The sequence below is a fragment of the Galeopterus variegatus genome, unplaced genomic scaffold (assembly GCF_000696425.1).
Source record: "Galeopterus variegatus unplaced genomic scaffold, G_variegatus-3.0.2 Scaffold6462, whole genome shotgun sequence".
NCBI classification, from domain to species: Eukaryota; Metazoa; Chordata; class Mammalia; order Dermoptera; family Cynocephalidae; genus Galeopterus; species Galeopterus variegatus.
The window spans coordinates 45628-69691 of record NW_007732573.1 but is presented as its reverse complement, the minus strand read 5'-3'; the positions used below and the strand labels follow the sequence as shown (position 1 = coordinate 69691).

The window sequence follows — 24064 nt, the reverse complement described above, 5'->3', positions numbered from 1 at the left end:
CTCTCTGTCTGCTGTGAGACCCTTGGGTCACTGTCGCCACCACCAAGGCCTTCACCAGATGTGTTCCCTGGACTCTAGATTTCCCAGCCTCTAAAACCACAAGCAATAAATTTCATTTTCTTACAAATTACCCATATCCAGGTATTTTGTTACAAGCAACAGAAATGTACAAATACACATTCATTCTGCCAACCCTACTGCGTCCTCCTACATTCTCATCTGATTCTTTTTACTACCACAGTTAAATCTTTTAAAGTGTCTTCATCTCTACGTTTGATTTTTATAGCTTCTCTTGATTGGCATCCTAACAGCATCATTCCCTTACATTCTGTTAGGACATATGCCAGCTGACAAATTTACATCACTCCTATCTTCAAAACCACACAGTGGCTCCACTTCCCAGTAAGGTAATTCCCAGAACATAGACTCGACCCACATCAATCACCTAGTGTCACTGCTTTCTTCCTTGGTCTCTTCAACCTGCCTTTCCATGCTCCCAATGAGGAGCTTTCAGGGTTGTGACACAGAACCTTCTCTTATATACAACACTTTTGCTTACAAACTTCTTCCCTGTGAGCTTTTCCAAACCTCTTCTTCCCCTTTTACTGTGCATCTCTTTAAAATTACACCTCCTTAAAACAAAAGCAAAAACAAACTAGCAAGACTACCTGAAAGGGATGGTTTTCCTCCTCTTCAGTCATCCCCAGCATGAGATAGCAAGTGCTCATTAAGTTACACAATGTATTTGCTGACCTACTGTGTTCACATTTTGGGGCTGAGCTTTTGGTATTTGGGAGATGGTTTAAGGGTGTTCCAGATGTTTCTGAGGCACATTTTGTAAAAATGCCCACTTATAATTTAAACTCTATGTACTGGCCAGCCACCAAAAAAAGACATAAAATGTAAACTGTATTACCTAAGAGATTATGTCTATTTAAATTTTTAATCTATGGGTGCTGAATATTTTGATGTCTTGCTTATCGCTTAGGTTATTTTACCGTGTGATAGTGGATAAGAAAAAGAGAAAGAACACAAATTAATTGATAGCATCTTCCAGATAGAGTCTATTTTCTATGATATTAAAACATGAGCATTGCCTTACATGAAGCCAATTGCTGTCATCTGAACTTTTACTATAATTACTGCTGTTTGTTACAAAACTTTACAGAAGTCGTATGCTGAAATCAATGGCATTCAAGACCTAGGACCTTAAGAAAAAGATAGCTTTATAGTACCATCTTGTGGCTAACTTGTTAATATACATCTTAAACTGATTACTAGGTATATAAGATAGGTAGGTACATACATATACAGAGTATAGCAAAATATTCATTTTTTGATGTATATATCATTATATATATCAAATGATAGAGCTGGAAGTAATTTTACAATTACTTAAACCTCAGGTAGTGGGACAAATTTCATTCCATAGATTTAAACATGGCAGGACTTAATATCTCTGTAACTAACTTAATCTCAGTTAATTCAGGGGACTCATAGTTCTTCCCTAGGCTTGTTTCTAAGTTCTGGAGGACTTATGGGGTATCAAGGCATCAGGAAATGTGGGAAGAATTTTCTGATCCTTGGTTGTCAAAAATTGTAGCTTACTGCTAAGTCATTCATTGCTTATTCCCAACTTCTAGACTCCTTCAGGTCTGGTATATCTCTCCACCAATTCTGCACCCCTCTGGAGCATCAGGAATCCTCTGCTGCTCTACACCATATTGAGCCCCACTTACCTAGACACACCATCCCACTATTCTTTCCTGGGCTGTGTCTCTGGGGCTCCACTTGGGAAAGAAGCACAGGCTATTCTGTTCTAGGGTCTCTTGGACCATCCAGGGTTTTTGTTTTGTTCTCCCCTATGGGAGCAGGGCTCAGTATACTTTTTAATAACTCACAGGCATATTAGTATGTGACTTATTCCTCCCCCAAGTTCTAAAGAACTGAAATCAACCTAAGACAGTATTCCTTCACTGAAACAATGGATCCCAAATGAGCTAGCCGAACAAGAGAGAAAGGGGTGGAGGGGTGGTAAAGTGGGTGGTAAGGGGGCAAAGGGTGGAAGGAGATATTAGTAACAGCAATACTAAAAGCATATTGGTTATATTTTAAGAGTATACTACTCTACTAGGCCAATTTTATAGATGAGAGCTACCTAGAGCAGTTTCCACACCACTGTGCTGCAGCCTGCTAGTACACCACAAGTAGTTTACAGGCATATGAAGATGTTATGTCCTTAGTTTTTGTGCAGCTGGGTAGAAACTGGAACTGTTGAAGCCAGTTCTCTCAGCCCAGTAACTTTTGGCCAAGATCAACCTTATTTTTATCCTAATATATTAGTCAGATTAAGCTAACTCTTTGTGTTAGTTATCTATTTCTGTGTACCAACCTAAAACTTAGTGGCTTAAAACTATCCATTTTATTTGCTCATGTATTCTGTGAACCAACAATTTGAACTGCGTTCAGGCAGGAGATTCTTCTGCTGATCTTGCCTTGGGTCTCTCATGTAGCTGCAGTCATCCGGCAGCTTATCTGGGGCTAGACTTTCCAATATGTCCTCTTTCACATGTCTAGCCATTGGTACTGACTGATGACTGGGCCATATGTCTCCAGCAGGCTAGCCTAAGCTTCGTTACTTGGTGGAAAAGAAGTCCCCACCAGCAAGAAAGGGCAAGCCATAATGCACAAAAACCTTTCAAGCCTCTGCTTGCATCGTATTTGCTGATGTCCCAAAGGCCAAAGCAAGTTACATGGCCAAAGACAGAGTCAGTGTGGGAGGGAAGTATACAAGGGTATGAATACAGGGAAGTGTGATTCATCAAAGGCCATTAAAGTAACAGTCTACCATAGTGCTATCGAAAATACCTCCCCAAACCTCGATGGCTTACCACAACCAAGGATTACTTCTTGCCTTTGTCATAATCCAATTGGTGAGGGAACTCTTTACCTCACTCATTCGGGGAACCAGGGTCCATCTATCTATTGGCTCTACCATTGCCTAAGAATTTCCAGCAGGTTGGTAAGAGCAGAGAATGGAGGACTCAAGTTAGATCTTAGAGACCAAGCCTGGAAGGGGTCTTTATCAGTTCGAGCCACATTCCCAGGATAAGAACTCAGCCATATGGTCCCCAGCAAACTGCAAGGGGGTTGGGAGATATCATAATGACCAGGAAGAAGAGGAGAAATACATTTATTTGTGAAAATTAGTATTCTTTGCTACGGTTCATACTTCTGGTCACCAAATATCATTTTGCGCCCTCTTACCACATATAGAATGCACATACACCCTCCCTGAGACACCCAAAGTTCTATCTAGTCACCGCATCCAGGATCTGTTGTTCATACACAGACTTTTTTATTAGGTCTGGATGTTGTCTTACCTCATGGTCAGGTAACCTTGTACCATGTAAATATGTACTATGTATCCGCCCTCACTCATCTACCCTATGTAAAGTGGTAGAGTAGGGCTAGCACACTGGCATTACAATCTTCCATTCAGAAAAAGAAGGAATGCAAGACCCGTAGAAGTCACTCACCGGTCTATGTTGATTATGGAACACCCCTGAACAGACATTGTGAAGGACCCTACCTGGTGACAGAAGAACTTCCTTTTTCAGGTCTTAATTCTGCTCTCTGTGTGAAACATCCATATCTATTTTCCTTCATGTTCCATTGCTCCACCCTCTACAGGTTCTTCTATGTCCATCATCCTCCTTAACCATACTTAGAGTGAGAATTCGGAAGGATGTCCTCCCTGGGGGTTGTACAACTTTTAAGGTCTGTCTCTTGCTGGAGCAAACTTGGAGAGGTGGTAGCAAAGGTTGGTTTCACTGCTCAAACAATCAATCAAAAGCCTTTTTTCAGTCTGACTTTGTTTCTTTGGAAATACAAATTCCCCAAAAACTTTACAGGTTCTGACTTATTTACTTCCACACAGTTTTATTCACAAAAGCCACACAGAGGTCACTGCTAAATATAATTCTCTAGCTTGATTTATGTCTTTGCTTCTTCAATCCTGTGCCTCTTTTCCCCTATGTCATGTCGGCTAACTTTTGGTTATCTGAAATAAACAAGAAGACCACAGCTTCCATCCAATCTTCTCCATAGGGTTGAGTCATTTGCTTATTGAAAAGTCTCATTGAAGCTCCTTGAAGCTTTTAAAATCCTATTATTTACTGTTTAAAGTCTAGCAGCACTTGGCTTTCAAACTGGCAAATCTCTGAATTTCTAGGCTCTCTAATTGTTTTCATTTCTGCTTGCAAGCAGCCAAATTCTTTTCTTTTTATTTTTTAATTATTTTAATTTATCAATATATAACATAGTTGATTTTCATGTCCCTTTGCCAATTCCTCCTTTTCCTCTCTCCCTCAGCCAAATTCTTTTCTGAGCTCATTTCTTTCATGTAATCATCTACCAAATACAACCAATAACAGCCAACACGCACCTTTTTTTTAAAAGAATTAATTTTATACTTACAAAAGTTGCAAAAATAATATAGTTTTCATATATCCTTCATTCAGTGTCCCTAATGCATCCACCTTACATAACCATAGTGCAATTATTGAAACCAGAAAATTAGTACACCTTACTTGAACTTTATCAGTTTTCCCACTAGTGTCTTTTTTCTGGTCAGGCCCTAGTCCAGAAATCCTTGTTGTATTAGTTTTTGTGTCCTCGTAATCTTCCTCCAATCTGTGAAAAGTATGTTTTTCATGATCTTGACAATTATGAACATTACTGGCTAAAGTTATTTTATAGAATATTTCCCAATTTGGGTTTGTCTGATGTTTTCTTGTGGTTAAATTTTGATTTTGTATCTTTGGTAAAAATTCCATAAAAATGACAGTGTGCATCATACCAGGAGGTATGCCGATGTATCTTATTACCAGCAATGTTAACTTGATCACCTGGTTATGGTGAAATCTGCCAAATTTATCCACTGTGAAGCTTATAATGTTCCTTTTGGAATCAATGAGTATTTTGCACAGAAATATTCTCGACTATGCAAATATTCTGTTTCTTATTTTATGAGTCTGTTTCCTGTTGCTTATAACAGAATATCTGAAACTGGGTAATTTATAAGGAAATGAAATTTATTTCTTACAGTTTTAGCTGGGAAGTCTAAAGTCCGGGGAACCATCTGGTGAGGAGTTTCTCTTTGGTGAGAACTCTACAGGGTCCCATGGTGATCAGGATGTCACATGGTGAGAATGGGCTGAGCAAAAGAGACTAACTTTCTCAATTGCTCTCCTCATAAAGCTCTCAGAACCACACCATTACTCCATGAATGGATGAGTTCATTCACAAGGGCACAGTCCTCACAATCTAATTACCTCTTAAAGCCACTATTTTTCAAATACCATAATTGGAATCTCCACAATCTCAGCACTGTTACAATGGGGGGGAGGTCAAGCTTCAGTGAGTTCTGGGAGGACATTCAATCCACAGCTCTTATCATACCTTTGCCTCCTAATCATCCATCAGTGATTTTTGCCTTCAATAATTATGACTATGTTGTTTCCTAACAGTGATTTTCTGTTTTCATCATTCCTTCTACGCTTATTAATTAGAATTCTTATGTGAGGAAGAGCTGTTCTTTCTCTAACTTATGTATTCATTCAGTTATTTATTAATATCATTGTGGGCTTATGGATTTTATTCTCTGAGTTATAATCCTATGCTATCATTATTTTTTTACTCAAATTGTGCCTGCTTTGGCCCTTAGGAGCAACTTGAGGTTGCCTCCTGTGTTCTTTTGACAAGCCTGTATCTTGTTTTAGGCAATTCCTTACTTTCTGACACTTCAAGGTGTTCCAGACTCATCTTGTCTTTGTCCTTTCCCAATCCTGAAATCAACCTTTTCTCTAGGGAGCTCTGGTTCCTTTTATTAGAGAATGGTTTTTAGAAACTAATATTTGAGCACTAGGGATATTCCTTGATTTTGGGGTGTCACTGCTTCTAAGCTCTCTCAGTATTTATACTCACACATACATACTTACACATCTATTTTTATTTCTTTATTATCTATTCATCTGTATGTGTGTGTATGTATGTATATGTGTGTGTGTGTGTGTGTGTATATATTCATAAGTTTATATTGATATTGCTAATTCCAACCCAATACTACAGAGCTCATTCTAGCCTTCCCCCTTCCCTTATTTGTAATTCCTTTTTCCAATATCTGGCTGCAGACCAGAGAAGAGGGAAAATTACAGTTTGCATCACTTCGGTCCACATTCCATTGACCAGAACTTACCATATGGTCTCACAATTTTGACTGGATAATAGGGGCAGAAATGTGGGGGAATATGGGAGAAATGTGATCTAGTGTTGTGCTTAGGATAAAAAGGAGAAATAAGGAAATTTACAAACACTGGCATTTTTTTTTTCCTTTTTGTTTTTTTTACTGACTGGTAACGGGATCGCAACCCTCGGTGTTGTGCCTGCTCCGCGCTCAGCCAGTGAGCGGGAACCGGTCTCCACGTGGGATCCGAACCCTTGGCAGGAGCGCCGCCGCGCTCCCAAGCAGCGCACTCTCCAGTGCGCCACCGGGCCGGCCCAACACTGGCATTTTTTGCCATACCCAGGGTGCCATGCAAATATTTCCTATGTGTGTTGTGAGGTGAAAAAGTTTGGGAAATACTAATGTAGAGAGACTAAATAACTTGTTCAAATCAAGCAGCAGCTAGATTTCTTCCAATTAAATAATGTTGTCTAATTTAGGGCTGGACACAATTTTATTATTATTTTATTTGGAAATATTTTTGATATGTAAATAGCAAAGGCACTGAGAAAACACCAAAACTTAAATATAGTAACTAGATTTAATGTTTCAATTTAGAACACATTTTTTTTTAATCTCAATTCCAAGACAAAATAAAAATCTGAGTATTTATGTATGTATGCCTGTTTGTTGTGCTTTTTTTTGATTTTTAGTTTGCAACTTGTCATTACTTGCAACCCTATGACATCCTGTTAAACACTGTAAGAAAGTGACGACTTAACATGGTGGGGATACTCTTTAACTGATGCTGAGTTGCCAATTCATATTCTAAACAGATGCAGGAGTCGTATGGTATTTTCTATGTCTGCGTCAGTGAAAAAGACAATTGTTCTGTGTGGCTTATTTTCTGATTTCTAATATAGTCTGTAATGCACCTTCTGGAAATTAGGATATTCTACCCTCAATGTTAGTTATTCTTCCTGTTTTAGCCAGGTCCAGAATATAGTACCTATTTCTGCTTGTCTAGAATTCTTTCTAATAGTCAACCAAAGATATTATGACCCCAAGGATTATGATGAAAGTTTTCTGAGAGCAGAGATGACTAATCCTAATTCAAGATTCTAAAATATTTGTGTGCCTACACAGTTGTAGGAACTTATGAAACAGTGACAAACAAGAAAAGCAAGATTCCTGCTTTCAAGGAGTTTATATCTTAGTGGAAAGAGCAAATAATAAATAAAATAATTTCAAATGGTGATAAATGATAACAGATTGATGTGAGAGAGCCTGTCTAGGTAAGGAATGAAATCCTGCTTTAGATGAGGAGAAAGAGGCATCTATGTGAAGTTCTGGTAGGAAGATTGCATTGGGCAGGAGGAAACTATCCAAGTGGAAAGTTCAGTATATGGTAAGGAGCTTGGTGTGTTCAATGGACAGAAAGAAATTAGTCCTTTTGCACATTGTGAGGGTCAGCGTGGTGGGAGGTGTAATCATAGAGTAAGGCAGAGGTGAGATCATGCAGGGTGTTTAAGGTCATGGTAAGAAATTTAAGGTTTGTTTTAGTTGCAGTGGAGAGCAATTGAAGGCCTTTATGTTGGGGTGTGATCCTATCTAGCTTATATTTTTTAAAAAGATCACTATGGTTGCTCTCTGGATAATGATTGTAGGAAGAGCAGAGTGGAAGCAATTAGGGTGGTTGAAATTAGATTTAGGTTAGTGGGATTGTATATAAGCAAGTGGAAGTCTCATAACATTCCCTTACCTCTCATATTAAAACGTCCCATCTCCCTATTCCAATATATCACATAGCACATATAACCATCATTTAATTATTTACTTCTTTATTGTCTGTCACCCCTATTTAGGGTTGCCAGATAAAATACAGATGCTCAGTTAAATCTGAATTTCAGGCGAACAATATTTTTTTAATGATATGTTCCCAAATATTTATGTACACAAACATACTACTACACTTAAAAATGATTCGTTGTTTATTTGAAATGCAAATTAATTTGGCATCCTGTAATTTTATTCGCTAAATCTGGCAACTCTACTCCCACTAGAATATAAACTCCATGAGGGCAGGGACCTTGTCTGTCTGGTTCCCCAATAGCATATCGAGGGTGTAGCATAATGCCAGGCACATTTAGAAGCCCATACATGCTTACTGAAGGAATTAACGAGGGATTAAACGAACTAACGAGTAACTGCATAAAGAGGTGAACTAGACGGCTTTGCAGTGGATGGAGAGGACAAAAGCAACAACTCCACGGGGCACCTCTACTTGGCCCGAAGCCGTCGCGAGGGGCGCCCGCCGCGCCGAGGTCACGGGCGTCGGCGGCCCTGGTGACGTCATCACGCCCGCGCTCTCGGCCTCGCCGGCGCTTTAGCGGAGCCGGCGCCTCCTCGGCTGTTGTGGTGACTGGAGGCTTTCGGGTGATCGCGGCCCAGCGCAGGCTGCCTGCAGAGCCGTCTGGTCGCGTATTGGCCCCCGAGGCCTACCGTCACTGTCATTGGTTGTCAGCCGGCACGTCTGGCGGTTCCCGCGCGGGGAGAACATCTCCTCAAGGGCCATGTCCAGGCCGAGCAGCGTCTCCCCGCGACCGCCGGCTCCCGGCGGCGGCGGCCGAGGTGGCGGCTCCGCGCCATGTGGCCCTGGGGGCGGCTGCCGGGCCAAGGGCCTGAAAGACATTCGTATTGATGAGGAGGTGAAGATCGCAGTCAATATCGCTCTGGAGCGCTTCCGATACGGGGACCAGAGAGGTGAGGTTCCTGACAGGGACCCGCTGTCCGGCGCCTCTCCCGCCCCCAACCTCGCACCCCAAGTCCGGTCCCACCGAATGAAGGGCTGCATTGGAAGAGGGAGGGAAGACCTGGGCCGCCCTCACTGGTGGGACCCGGGGCTGGACAGCGGTTGTTGGCCCTCCCGTGGGAATGTGAAGAACCGGAAGCTGTCCTGAGGCTCAGCGGGCTTACGGGGCACTTGCCAACTTGCCAGGCATCAAGAGGTGCAGAGGTCACGTTGGCCCCAAGCGAGAACTTTTTCTTTTCCCAGGTCTGTCAGCAGCCTTGGGCGGCTAAGCCACCGTTTTTTTAGGTATTGGTAAGCCTCTGCCCTTAAAACAAAAATTTTTAAGGAGATGGATCCTTTACAGTAGAAGAGCAGAAGGAAATCAGACAGATAAATAAATGCACTGGCAATATGTAGTGTTTTGTTTAAATCCTAGAAGCATCACGCTAAACAAACAAATTAAACTTTTTTGGCGTACAGTGCGTCATCCACACCTCTTAAGGTTAGGAAGCTACTACTTCTCTTGGGCCACATAATGTCAAAGCAGCAGCTGACCCGTGGTTATCTGTACAGTGTATTGAGAGCTTGTTCCAATTTGCCGGCGTAGGTAGGGGACCCCTTACTCTGGATGCTTGTAGATCAAAACAGGGAATGACCTGGACAAAGTATTCTGAACTTACATTAAACAAAGGTAAAGCGTCAGCAATATATAACAACAAATCCAGTCTGAAATAGTGAAATATGAATTCTGTATAGTTTCAAATGTAAAGACAATGGAGTTTCATGATGAGAATTCATAATGCTTGAGCATACCTCATCATTGAATGAAGTAAACTTTTTGTTGATTAAACAAGTGAGGACTAAGTTAAAGTAGTGAAATATGTTCATCAGCAATAATATCACCTCAAGGTTCCAGCAGAAATAAGAGGAGTAATCTTTGACTAACGTCAGAGTCCTTTATCACATTTAGGTTTAATATATACTGTAGACGTCTTTCTATTAATATCAGAATTCTGGTAGACATTCAGTAGTTATTGAATTAATATTTACTTTTCACATAAAATACAGTAATTTTGATTGTATGAATTTTTTCCCCATATTTTATATCTTTGTGTGTATTGAAAGAAAATTGCCTATCCATAAATGGCACTACTTTTTTTTTTTCCCCTTGTAGAAATGGAATTTCCTTCTTCTTTGACCAGTACTGAAAGAGCCTTTATTCATCGATTGAGTCAGTCTCTTGGTTTGGTCTCTAAAAGTAAGGGGTAAGCTGATAGCATTTCTTATTTAAAAATAATTTACCAAAAAAAAAAAAAAAAAGAAATATTTTTGAGTCCATTTAAATGGTTAATTACTGTTTTAGCTTTACATTCTTAATTACATGTAGATAAATGGATTCAGGTCTGTACCAATTTAGCTCTTTCCTTTTCCTCTATCCCTTCTTTTTTTTGCTTTTTGTTTTTTTCCTCTAGGGGTGGGGAAAAAAAAAAAGGTGAGTATAAGAAAAACCTTTTTCCTCTATCCATCTTAGGTTCATTGGCTAGGGCCCTGCAAATTAGACTGATAAAAGACAGGCGAACAAGAGACAATCTTGGCTGGCCAGTTATCTTAAGTTGGTTAGAGTGTGGCCTTGTAACACCAACGTCAAGGGTTTGGTTCCCCATGCCCACCAGCTGCCAAAAAACAACCCCCCCGCCAAAAAAACGCTAGAGAAAAAACAAACAGAAGTTTATTAAAACATGAGTCACACATACACAAGGGGAATTCAGTGATGAGTAACTCAGACTTGGGGCTTATATAACATCTTAATAATAAAGAACAAAAAATTTGTAAAGAGACAAGATAAAGGAAAGGGACTTTGAGTTTCTAGGTGCTGCAAATTGTGGTAAGGTAAATACTGTATGTGGGGAAACTAATAGAAGATAGGGAATGTTTTAGCAAGGTTTGTTATGTAGGCTTGTCTCTGAGTTGATTAGAGTCTAGCATGCTCTCTGTGATTAAGAATCATCCTGCCCTTCCTGGTAAAGAAGGGGAAGGCAGAGAGTTTTTCTTGTGTATGCTTTTTCTCAATTGCCTTCAGGTCAAAATCATTCTTATGCCAGAGTGACATTTTGGGGTGGCATACTCCGAACTCCTTCAAAGGTAAATTTTAAGATAGAAGAAAAAAATAGCTTAAAAGTTGAAGTTAATTGATAGAGAAAAATATTTTTGTTTTTGATAGAAACTAAATATCTCTCCTTTTTTTGAAAAATGGATGTGTAAAAGATAATTAATACAATTATTCATAGAACTTACCTCTTTTAAATATTACTGTAATGTAATGGTAAGCTTTAGAACACATGTTCATTGTTTTCCTTCCTACGAAGTCAAGAATCTGATGATTAGAAATGACTAAATAAAGTGGAACAGGAAGAAATAGTATTTTTTTGGAGGGTTACTGATTCATAGGGTGAAAAGTCATTTGAGCTATCCGAATTTAAAAATTCTAAAATTTTGTGGAGCTATTTCATTTTGGTAATAAGGATGTTGGGATTGATATAGAGCAGGGTTTCTCAGTATAGCTGCTGTTGACATTTTGGGCTGGATAATTCTTTATTCTGCTTTGTGCATTGTAGGATGTTTAGCAGCGTACCTAGCCTTTACCCCCTAGATGCCACTAATACAACCCCAGTTGTGAGGCCCAAAATGCCTCTATACATTGCCAGACGTTCCCTGGAGAGCAAAATTGCCCCTGATTGAGAACCATTGATAAAGAGGGAAAGAAAGATAAAATTTTAGCTTACCTGTTTTTAGGTTAATAAGAGGGAAAACAGAACTTTATTAAGTTAATATATTAATTAATAAATAGTAGGAAGGTCATAAGATGAAAGTAGCTGATGTGGGAATGTCTCACATATGAATATTTATCACATTGACACATTACTGACTGAGACAGGGTATTTAGGTGAATGTGAATTTTGAACATCAGTAAGGCCAGTGCTGGAACAATGGTTAGGTTCTTGAGCATGCCCATATATGTCCATGAATTAGGTAAAATGCTGCACTTGCAAATAAAAATATAATACAGAGCCATAATCCTTTACCCAAAACCACCTAGGCCAAATATGTTTTGAGACTCAGATTTTTTTAGAGTTTAGAAAGGCATTAGGGTATATTTGCAGTATGTTAGTAATACCCCTAATAAGGTATGGATATCACCTTTAGTCACATGAGTATTTCGGCTGGAAAATGTATCAGCATTCACACCAGTATAGAGGCTATTAATAACCTCATGTCAATTTAATCAGGCTTTCCTGCCAAATGAGGTTGCTGCAAACTTAAAAAAAAACTTCCAGTTTTCAGAGCTGTTTGGGTTTAAGAGTTGCAGATAAGAGTTTTTGGGCCTGTACTGTAAAACACCTATTATAAATGCACAGTTCTGTAGCTACATTGTTTAAATGGGTCTTGAATTCTAAACAGCTGACTTAGAAAATGATTGTTAGAAATTACTCTTAGGAAAGCAGACCATTAGAATAAATTACCTCTACTTCTGTTCATTAGTATGATCACTTAAGGGATGATCCAGAATGGAGAAACATCTAGGGAAAGAGATCAATACAGAAGTTATTGGGACGAAAAAGGGGGATGAGGAAACATTGAAGAACCAGGGAGAGAGAGAGGAAAAAGGAAAGAGACGCTGAGGGAAGCAAGGCAATCCTGCTTCCTTATCCAGTCCCTGATACCTATAACCTTAATGCTCCCAAACCCTCTTCTTATTGTGTATTCTAGCTCCTTCCCGGCCCTTTTCATCTTTGAGCAAACTTTGTACAATGTTTATGTAGTGGACCTTGTGATTTTCAATTGCTTTTTCTTCTTTCCATATAAGGAACTAAATCACTTTGAATGTACTTTTCAAATCCTTCTTTTCATTTAAATGAGAATTTTTACCTGACTTTACCTTTCATTGGTTTTTTGTTCACCTGTTAACAAAAATTCTTTTCTAATAATCTCCAAGCATTAACTTCATTGACTTTGCAAGTTCGTTTTTCAGTGTGTCTGTTGGGGGTGTGTGTGTGTGCGCACAGTGTGCATGCATGCCTGGAATAATGGTTACTTAATACCTATTTCAGAAGCAACCGGTGTGGAGTAAAGGGCGGAAAACCTGGGTTCTATTCCCTGTCTCTCATTGCCTCATTCTGCAGCTTGGTCAAGTCCCTTCACTTTGAAGGCTTGTTTTCTTAAATGTGTAAAGAGACTAGTCTCTTAGCTAAGATTCCATAGTTTATTTTGGGCTTCTTGTAAGGTTTTAAAATAGATTTCAGGCTTTCTGTGTGATAATTTATACACAGGATAATTTTCTTTTTTTTTTTTTTTTTTTGTCTTTTTCCGTGTCCGGCAACGGATCGCAACCCTCAGTGTCGCCCCCATACCGGACCGGGACCGGCAATGGGATCGCAACCCTGGGTGCTGCCCCCGCGCCTCGCTCAGCCAGTGAGCAGGAACCGGTCTGTATGTGGGATCCGAACCCTCGGCGGGAGCGCCTCCGCACTTCCCAAGCGGCGCACTAGCGCATGCGCCACCGGGCCGGCCCACACAGGATAATTTTCTGATTAATTTTTCCTTTTTTGATATCCTTCCACAATGAAGCCATGTGTGATGGCTTTTGTTTTTAATCTCCTTCTAAACAGTTGAATTTACTTTGGTTTTGGTTATTTTTTATAATTGCTTATCTTTTAGTGAAGACATTCTTCTTGGAGTCACACCCCTATTTAGTGATCTTTAGTATATTCTAAAAGCCACGTGTGATGGATTTTGTTTTTTTATCTCCTCCTAAACAGTTGAATTTACTTTGGTTTTGGTTATTTTTTATAATTGCAAATCTTTTAGTGAAAACATTCTTATTGGAGTAACACCACTATTTAGTGATCTTTAGTATATTCTAAAGTTTTCTTTGAAATTCTAGTTAGATTTCATGTATCAAAAAATTTACCTTATGATTTACTTTTTTTCCTTCAACTGAGGTCACTGCGTTTTGGTCCTAAGAGCACACTTTTCTGGGTCTTTTTGTTTTGTTCATAATCAAAACAAAATCCCTTTCATATTTTTCTTAGTCCAAGTTAGACAAAATGAGATTTACAGAATGCCTTTTAAAAAAACTTGTGGAATAAGAAAATACAAAGTATATGAAAATGGACTATTCAAGTATAAGTTTCTTATCCTGTGACTGCCAAAGTCACTGTTTAAAAGATATCGAAGTACTCTACTTACCCTGACCAGAAGGCTCCATTGTACAAGGATGACCCCTTTTTCAGATTTAGGTTATTGCCTCCCTTGACTCCTGTCTTGGAAGGCTGCATGCTGCATTCTCCCTCACTTACCCCAGCTAAAATATGAAACATGGATTTAAATTAATGAACTCTTTCGGTGAATTTTTAGACATCCATTGAAAAAGAGATCCTGCTGTGTCCAATAATAACAGCAGTTAATATTTATTAAGTGTTCTTGTGCAACAGGCATTCTGCTAGTTGCTTTAAATGGATTATCATTTAACCCTAACAACAGTTTTATAAGGTAGGTTCTTGTATTACTAACATCTGGTACCCGAATAACAGATGAGACAATGAAAACTTAAGAGTATTAAGTACTTTTCCTGAGACCATGCAGGAGCAAGTGGCAGAGGCAGGATTTGAAACGGTTAATGTTTAGCTAATTATTTTTTGGTGTTTGCAGTGAGTTCATGGCAATGTACTGAGTGCTGTGAGGAGTTACAACAGAAATATTAGGTTTCTCTCCAAGTTGCTTCTAGTCCATTAAGACCACAAAAAGAACAAATTTATCATAAACAAAGTGACCACGACATGGAAGCAACTATGTTCAATTTAGTAACAATCTATAGTTAACTGGTTGGTTTATTAGTTTCTAGGCAATCATAAAAAAATACAAATAAGTAGGATGCAGACTTTAATAAATTTGTAATTCTGTATTACATTATTGAGGAGAAAATAGTTCAGAGCTAGATCTTTTCATCTGTCTGCATGATGGAAGTGTAAGTCAATGGGACATGAAATTAAGTATTTAGTAGGCACCAAACAAATGCCTGTTATTTTTTTTAGAGAAATTAGCTTCTTGGCGGCTGTGAGCTTTTTAAGTAGTCCTTTCAGATTTTGGCTCTTTAGCTGATCTTTTAAACTGTCCTCAAATTTGGAAAGTAGGGAATATTGAGGCACATGGTTATATTTTAGTTAAACGTTCAGGAACAGTGCTTTGTAAATTGATAAATCTATTAATATTAAAATTGCATCAAATTTGATTAGTTATACCATCATTTTTCTTTAAAAGGAAGAAAACATTGAAATGCTAAAACTTCATTGTAGTATGCTTGGGTTACTGTTACCCTTTGAAAGTTAGAAGTTATGATTTCTTATCTGTAATTTTATTACATTTACTTTTATATTTAAAAATTAAATTTAGGATTTGCATTTTATTATTTTAAAAAATTCTTGTGAAGTTCTCTTTTCCACATGTACAGCTAGTTTCTGGTTAATTTTGCTTCGTAAAAGGGACTCATGTTTTTCATTGAAGCATGGTGTCAGTTACTTTGGAATGAAAGCATGTTGGGGAGATCTCGATGTGTTAGTTTACATGGTAGGACAAATCTCTACTGTACTGAATGTTTCCCTTATCACAACAATGAGGTGAATATTTTACTAAAATTTTCATTAATCCTTTTGTATCAGTGTCACTGTGGTGTGGAATGTGGTAGGAACGAGCACTAATAGCCACAAGTAAAATCTTACACTAAAACATAAAAACTATCAACTTGATGTTCTCTTTCTACCTACCATTTGTGTTCAAACTGAATTCAGTAAAGTTTAAATGGTAATGATTAAGTCCTTGCATCTGCTTAGTATGAGTTATTTTTATCCATAAATGCCATATTCAGCAACCTATGTTAGGAAGGTTTCAATATGACCCATTATTTTAGTTGTGAGCTTTTTGAGGAAAGAGAGTACATTTTACTTAATTTTGTAATCCCAGCCTCTACCATAGTGCCTGGCATACAATAGGTGCTCAATTAATATATGATGAATAATTGAATGAACGAATAAAAGAAAATTAAAGTTGAAATTTAACAAAAACTTCTTGAGATGATTTTTTAAAAAATTAAAACAACCTGGGGCTGATAGAAATATTAAGGTTTTTTTTTTTTTTTTTTTTAATTAACCAGTACACAGTGTCAGAGAAGTAAAATGATTTATTTTTGGTCACATAAGTAGTTAGATGAAATGTTTTTACTAGCTGAGCATTGGCCCCCTGCCTTTTGCATCAGTGCACATTTCAGCATGCTTCCTGCCTTCTGTAGTTAAAATTTTATGAAGTGAATGGTGCAGAAGGGGAACGAATGATTGAGCCTATAACTACTGTTCAGAAGTTTCAGAAAGATCATGGGAAAGGAACCTGCTGCAGAGAACATCTCTAAAACTGAATAATTCTGATTTACCATGGAAATAACTAAAATTTCTAGATCAGGTTAAATTTTAAACTTTTTCATCTTTATAGCATCATTTTAAGTATCACTAAGCATTTGTTAAGGAGTAGATGACAACATAGAAAGCTTATAGTTCATTAAAGTGTACAATAAGGAGTTTCCAGAAATTAAAAATCTTGGTAAATTGAAAGCCTCACTTAGGAGACTTATATAGCTAAAACTGTATAGGTTAATCCCCAGTTTAATATCATTCTCATGGTGAAGATATTGTTGACAAATTTTAAATCTGATGAAAATTAGGAAAATTAAAAAGTTATACACGTAATTTTCATTGTATTTGTGGCTATGTTGCTCATTTCTATTATATGATAGTGACATTAACAACTGGAAAAACATTTTTGAAATAGTTTGGGTAACTTTTTTAAATTTAAGAAATGATATTTTTTGCTGTCATAATTATAATAATAGTTTCATTTATGTAGAGCCTTTCTGACAGATACTGTACTTTACATGTATTATGTTACTTAATCATAATAATAGTCCCTTGAGGTAGATATTATTATTATCTGAGGCTCAGAGCCATAAATAATTTGCCTGTGGCTGAGATTCAAATCCAGATCTGTGTGCCTTTGGATCTTGAGCTCTTAACCAGTATTACACTGCTAGATTATAGACATATATTATTAAATAATTCAAAACACATCTGGGGACTTTCTGTATGTATAACATGATACCTAGCACTCTTGGAGCTACCAGAGCCATAAAAGGCATGGTCAGTCCTGGACCAATTGAAGAGCAAGTATACCTGCAGCAAGTAACTTGAACAGTTATAAGTCATCATTACCTTATAGTTGAAGGGTAGAGCCAGAAGCTTTGAAAAATTTCTTTCACTTTAAAAAAAAAATGCATCTGAAAATATAAGTAATGCTGATTTTTGCTTTTTTTGGTCCAACCTCTAAACTTGGCTTAACAGGTTTTCATGGGAGTGTGACATTACCAACATACTGTGGAAACATTCAGTAGGACATATTAGTCTGAACAGTGAACCATAACTTTTTAATAATCATTTTTCAGTTCTGTTCAGATTTCTTTTTTCCAACTGAATACTTCCCAGCATATAATAACTGGTGATGTTTCATCTACCATGATGTCTGCTAAAGATGAGCTTTAACACTTATGGGTAAGTAAGCCTTTTTTTGCTGATTTAAAATTGGATTTGCAGAATTTTGAAATTTTAATTGAATAAAGTCTTGTGGCTTTAGCCCAGACCTCTCTTTACTGAATTTTTTGGGACTTTCAGCATTTTATCCCAAAGCATTTTGATTCTTTTTTTCAGTGTTTTGCTTGAGACGTATTTTCTAAGTAGGCATACAACATATGTGAACAACTTGACTATATATAGTAAATAAATGATTTTTATTAATGTTCAGAAAGGGAGCAAATAGATACCTAACTGTGAAGAAGAAAGATGGATCAGAAACAGCTCATGCAGTGATGACCTGTAATTTGACTCATAATACAAAACATGCTATTAGGAGCCTAATTCAGAGATTTCCTGTGACCAATAAAGAGCGTACTGAACTTCTGCCTAAAACAGAAAGAGGAAATGTGTTTGCAGTTGAAGCTGGTATGTATTTTCTGGGGAGCTTCCTTTTTTACCCTATTATTTGATGATTGTTCTTTTTCCATTTTAGATTTAATTTTAAAGACTAAGATGAAATAAGATTTCTCAATTTGAATAGTTTGTTAGAAGTGATTGAGTTGTGAAAGTTTTGGAACAAAATGCAGTGTTAAGGCATGTTATGGAGTTGAACCAAGTTTTTTTCTAAGTGTTATAATAATAGCTACCATTTATTGAGCACTTACTGTGTGCTAGGCAGTATACTAAACCCATCATATAGGGCTTCATAACAACCCTTGCAAGGTAAGAATTTCCCCTATTTCACAGGTGAAGAAACTGGGGGTCAGAAGAGTGAAATAATTTGTTCAAGGCAACTCAACCAGCCAGTAAACTGCAGAGCTAGGATTTGACTTCAAAGTCTGTCCCTTCCTATATTATATACTGCCATGACATATTAATGAGTTAGATTTTGAATTAAGGCTTTAGCTTCTGATAAAAGGTGGGACCGAGTCTTCAGTACATTAAATTGCTCAAAGGTAGATAAATAATATATTCAGGTTATAAAATGAAGTTCTAATTTTACTGTTTGGAGAAATCACTTCCCTGGTGAGGAAATTATTTATTTTATTGCCTATAGTGACAGAATTTGCATAATTATCATTTTCTATTGGAGTAGATCTGTGGAATATAGAAAATATGTGGTCCTAGATATCAAAGAATGTAAGTTTTAAGTGTAGGCACATAAAAATATTTTGAACTATGTGAAGAATATAAAACATATTATACCTCTTCTTTATTGCTTAGTTAAATGTGAATGTTGGCCAAAGTGCTCATTAAATTTGTTAAGCTTTAAGACCTTATATTTACATATATTATTCTGTTTGATCACTTGATCATACATGTATAACTTCAAACATATATAGGGTATTTTTCTTTTTTGTATTGTGTTTTCATATTGTATGTAACAGATCTTATAATGTACATTTTTTTCTACTATAAAATTTTCATTTTTTATTACATTATTGATAGAAACTTACAGCAAGCCTGAAAATCATTTATATTAGCAAAATTGTGTTTTGTTTTTAATGGTTATTGAATGGTTTTCATTCATTTTTGAACATTATGCATCAGAAATACTTTTGAGAGATTTGCTTTCTAATTGATACTAGAATTTGTAACATGTTCTATAAGAATAGTATGTGTAGGAGTAGAATAGTTGAAACATTGCTTGCTAGCTTTATGTAGACTGAATAGAGAAAAAACACTTGAAAGAAATTACAGTAGAAATTACTTATTCTTATCTTTAACACTTCTTTTCCTGAATTGATCATATTTTTTTTGTTCTTTTATTTATTTTCAAAGAAAACCGGGAAATGAGCAAGACAAGTGGGAGACTCAACAATGGCATACCTCAGATTCCAGTGAAAAGAGGAGAATCTGAATTTGATTCTTTTAGGCAATCTTTACCAGTGTTTGAGAAACAAGAAGAAATTGTTAAGATAATTAAGGAAAATAAAGTAGTTTTGATTGTAGGAGAAACTGGGTCTGGAAAGACCACACAGGTTTGTTTCTTTTTTGTTGTTCACAGAAGCAAAAAATATATATTTTATCCCATGTTGTAGTTTTATATCAAACTTACACTACATGTGTTTAAAAAAAAGGAAACTTCTGGCTATTCCCCTAATGGTTATTTCAGAAATAAATTACTACTGGGAGTGCATTTTAAGAATTTGTAGAAAGGAAATATTTTAAATTATTTATTTGTAAACTAGACCATTTGGCCTTTATTTAAATGGAAGTGAGGTTGTGATTTGGTATAATGGAAAGAACATAGGCTTTGGCCATGGGTTCAAATTTGAGTTTCCTCACTGATTGGTTGTGAAGTTTTAGGCTAGTTTTGTAACCTCTGTGAGCCAGAGTCCTCATTTATAAAATGGGACTAATAATTGCTACCTTTCAGGGTGAGGTTTAGAGATAATCTCTGTAAAGTGCCTGGCGTAGTGTTTTGCATATCGGAGCCAAAATAAAAGCAATAACAACAACAAATATTAATGTAAAGTTGACTGTAGAGTGGAATTAATCTGGCAGATTTGACTTGGATGCTTAGAGTCAAAATACCTCATTATCAGGAAGTTTCACTTATAAGAGAACAGATTGGAAGTAGGTATGGCATGATATGACCTTTTCTTGTTTATGTTCTTGAACTTTCAGCATTTCAGCATCAGTACTAAAGTCATTTTGCTTTTGATAGAAGTTCAGATAAAATAGTCCACATATTTGTACGTTTTCTTTTCTTTTATGGACAAAATTTGCTTTTGACAATTGCTTAAGATTTCCCGTGGTTATATTGGTTGGTTTAATAAACTTAGTCAATAGGTAAGGCAAGGGAGTAAGAGAGGTTAACTATAAAGTTTAGCAGTTATTTACTTGTAGGACTTAACCATTTTTTTTTTTTTTTTGTCTTTTGTCTTTTTCCGTGTCCGGCAACGGATCGCAACCCTCAGTGTCGCCCCCGTACCGGACCGGGGACCGGCAACGGGATTGCAACCCTCGGTGTTGCTCCCGCGCCTCACTCAGCCAGTGAGCGGGAACCGGTCCGCATGTGGGATCCGAACCCTCGGGCGGGAGCGCCGCCGCGCTTCCCAAGCGGCGCACTTATCCAGTGCGCCACCGGGCCGGCCCAGGACTTAACCATTTTAACAGAAGTATAACTCTTTATCATTAAAATTGAGCCTGTAAAACTGAATAACTAAAAACATGATGAAATTTTTATGTGAAGACCATATATTAGATTTTGCTTTGGCATGAGTCCTTTTATGATTAAGTGAAATTCCATGGAGTCACTCCAAAGAATCTGTTCAGATGTCTTAGATTGTTATAATTGTTTTAGAATAAGAGTGGATTTTTCCGTTAAGTGTTGATTGTAAAACTTTAATTATTGAATAGAGGTTATGGAAGTTTTGATAAAATATAATGAATGTGCTTTTATTTAAATTATTTGAATATCCTTGCTAGTGATATTTGTGTATTGGGATGGATGTGTATTTTCACAATTACGTGTATCATTTTACTAGGTATGAGAAGATACTTGAAAGTTTAATTAGTAGTTAAATACAATACTCTGCTTTTCCAGAAGAACCTATCAATCTAATGGGTTTAAACCAGAATTTAGGGGCTGGCCCGGTGGCGCACTGCTACAGTGCGCCGCTTGGGAGCGCAGTGGCGCTCCTGCTGAGGGTTCGGATCCCACATACAGACCGGTTCCCGCTCACTGGCTGAGCGAGGTGTGGGAGCAACACCGAGGGTTGCGATCCCGTTGTCGGTCCCGGTCCGGTACGGGCGCGACACTGAGGGTTGCGATCCGTTGCCGGACACGAAAAAAGACAAAAAAAAGGAAAAAAACAAACAAACAAACCAGAATTTAAAGTAGTATCATTAGCCAGTTTCATCTTGCCTTTCGTGGTATTAGGAAGTTAAATGCTTTTTGACAATTTTACTTATTCACATTCATTATGTAAAACTTAAACATTATGGAAAATATTACATAGAAAGTGAAAAATTTCTAATTCTCCTGCCAACCTCTCTTCCTGCATTATTGTCAGAAACTTGGAATATATGTTCCTGTTTTTTTGTTGTTGTTGTTTGGGGGGGAGCATTTGTGTTTTGTTTTTGCTCTCTTTGCAGTATTGATATATATTTTAAAAACAAACATGGGATAATAACATACATACATTTTGTATCTTTCTTTTTTCACTTAATAGCTACTGGATATTTTCCCATGTCAGTACCTAGAGATTTACCTCATTTTTTAAACAACTGCATCGTAGTATTCCTGAACTTTTTTGTAACGATAAAAAACAATGATAAAAAAATGACAGTTTACTGTGTGTTGAGTTTTTACAAGGGTAGTCTTATTACAACTTCTCAGTAACCCCAAGACATGTAAGTTTTATTATCTCTTTTTACAGATAAGGAATGAAAACTAAAATTTACAGATGTTAATCTACGCTAGTTAACATAGCTAGGAAGAGACAGAGAAGGAATCTTACTCTTAGATTGTACTTACTTTCTTATATTGTATCTTAATTTTTCTTTGCTTGTTTGTGGAAGTGTTTCAATAGAATAAATTCCTAGAAGTGGAAATGCTAGATCAAGGATATGGCATTTAAAATTTTAATAGCTAGATTAACTTGTTATTGTGTAATAACTCTAAAAAGAGTTAATGTATTGAAACAGTATCGAAAGTATTGAAAGTTCATGTTTGTCTAAAGTTTGGGCAAGAATGGATATAATTTTTCTTACTTTTATCAATCTGATAAGCAAAAAATATTTAAATTTGAATTTCCTTGATTCTTAGAGAGTTGAGTGTCTTCTCATTTGCTTATTATCTGTTTATCTTCTGTGAGTTATTTATATCCCATTATTATTTTGGTGTAATCATTCTGAATTTATTTTTTAGAGCACTTTGTATTTTATGGATGCATACCTGTTGTCTGTTAAGCATCTTAAATATAATTTCTCCCAATTTTTTTTTGCTTTTTAGCTTTGCTTATGGTATCTTGTTTAGTAGTTTTACATTTTTATTTAGTCAAATCTGTCAGTATTTTTTTAGGGCTTTGGGCCATGCTAAGAAAGGCATTTTCTACCCAAGATTAAAAAACATTTTCCTGTAAATATTTTACTCTAATACTTTTGTATTTCTAGCTTTAAAAACCCATCTCAGATTTATTTTATTGTTTCATGTCATGTAGATATCTTACTTTTTTCTTCATGTTGATGTCTAGTTGTTCAAATATAACTTTTACTTAATAATTTATCCTTTACCCACTAATTTAAGATTCCCTTTTGGTCAAATACTAAGTTTCTATAGTACCTGGATCTATTTCTGGAATTTTTGTTATGTATCTTTAATCTCAATCTATTCCTGCATCAGGATCCTGCTTTTTGAAGTTTACAATATGTAATATAATATTCCTCTTCATTATCTTTTACTCTTTTTAGTGGTTGCCCTAGAATTTGCAATAAACATTTACAACTAACCCAAGTCTGCTTTCAAATAACATGAAACCATTTTACAGGTAATATGAGTACCTTAAATAGCAAAATAATTCTAATTTCTCCCTCCTGCCTCTTGTATCATTGCTGTCATTCATACATATAAGCAAACATATATATGGATCCACACAAGATATATACATAAATATGCATAATCAAATACATTGTGGCTAGTATTATTTTGAGCAAACTTATCTGTTAGATGAATTAAGAAAAATAAAATTTTTTTTTTACTTTCACTTATTCCTTACTTGATGTTCTTCCTTTCTTTATGAAGATCTGATCCTATATTATTTACCTTCTTTCTGAAGAACTATTTTTTAACACATTTCTTTTTCTTTTCTTTTTTTTTGGTGGCTGGCTGGTATGGGGATTTGAACCCTTGACCTTTGATGTTATAACACCATGCTCTAACCAACTGAGCTAACCAGCCAGCCCCTTTTTAGCATTTCTTGCAAGGCAGGTCTACTGGCAACAAATTTCCTCAATTTTGTTGGTTTGAGAAAATTTTTATTTCTCCTTCACTTATGAAGGATAATTTTGCAAGGTACACAATTCTAATTTGGTGGGTTTTTTCTCTTAGCACTTTATTTCATGCCACTCTTGTTTGCATGGTTTCTGAGAAGTCCGATGTAGTTCTTATCTTGTTCCTCTATAGGTGAGGTGTTTATTCCCTCTGACTTCTTTTTTTTTAATTTAATTTTTTTCTTTATTATTATCATATTCATTCTTACAAATCATATTTCTTTTTGCCCTTTACCCGACCTATCACTTCCCAAGTCACCTCCTTCCCTCCCCCCATCTCTAGTATCCTTAGGTTTGTTCTCCCCTTCTGAAATTTCAACATATTGTTGTGGTCTTTTTTTCTTTCTTTCCTTCATTCCTCCCTCCCTCCCTTCCCTC

General features: G+C 36.7%; 1 protein-coding gene across 1 annotated transcript in view; it reads left to right on the top strand.

Moving 5' to 3' along the window:
• Nucleotides 1-8799: 8799 nt before the first annotated feature.
• Nucleotides 8800-24064, top strand: part of YTHDC2 (YTH domain containing 2) — a gene marked incomplete at its 3' end in the record, with an annotated part of 58900 nt that continues 43635 nt past the window's right edge. The window contains exons 1-4 of the mRNA XM_008590925.1: nucleotides 8800-8989; nucleotides 10192-10282; nucleotides 17916-18112; nucleotides 19469-19668. Of these exons, the coding sequence (XP_008589147.1) occupies nucleotides 8800-8989; nucleotides 10192-10282; nucleotides 17916-18112; nucleotides 19469-19668 (678 nt within the window). The remainder of the gene's footprint in view (nucleotides 8990-10191; nucleotides 10283-17915; nucleotides 18113-19468; nucleotides 19669-24064) is intronic.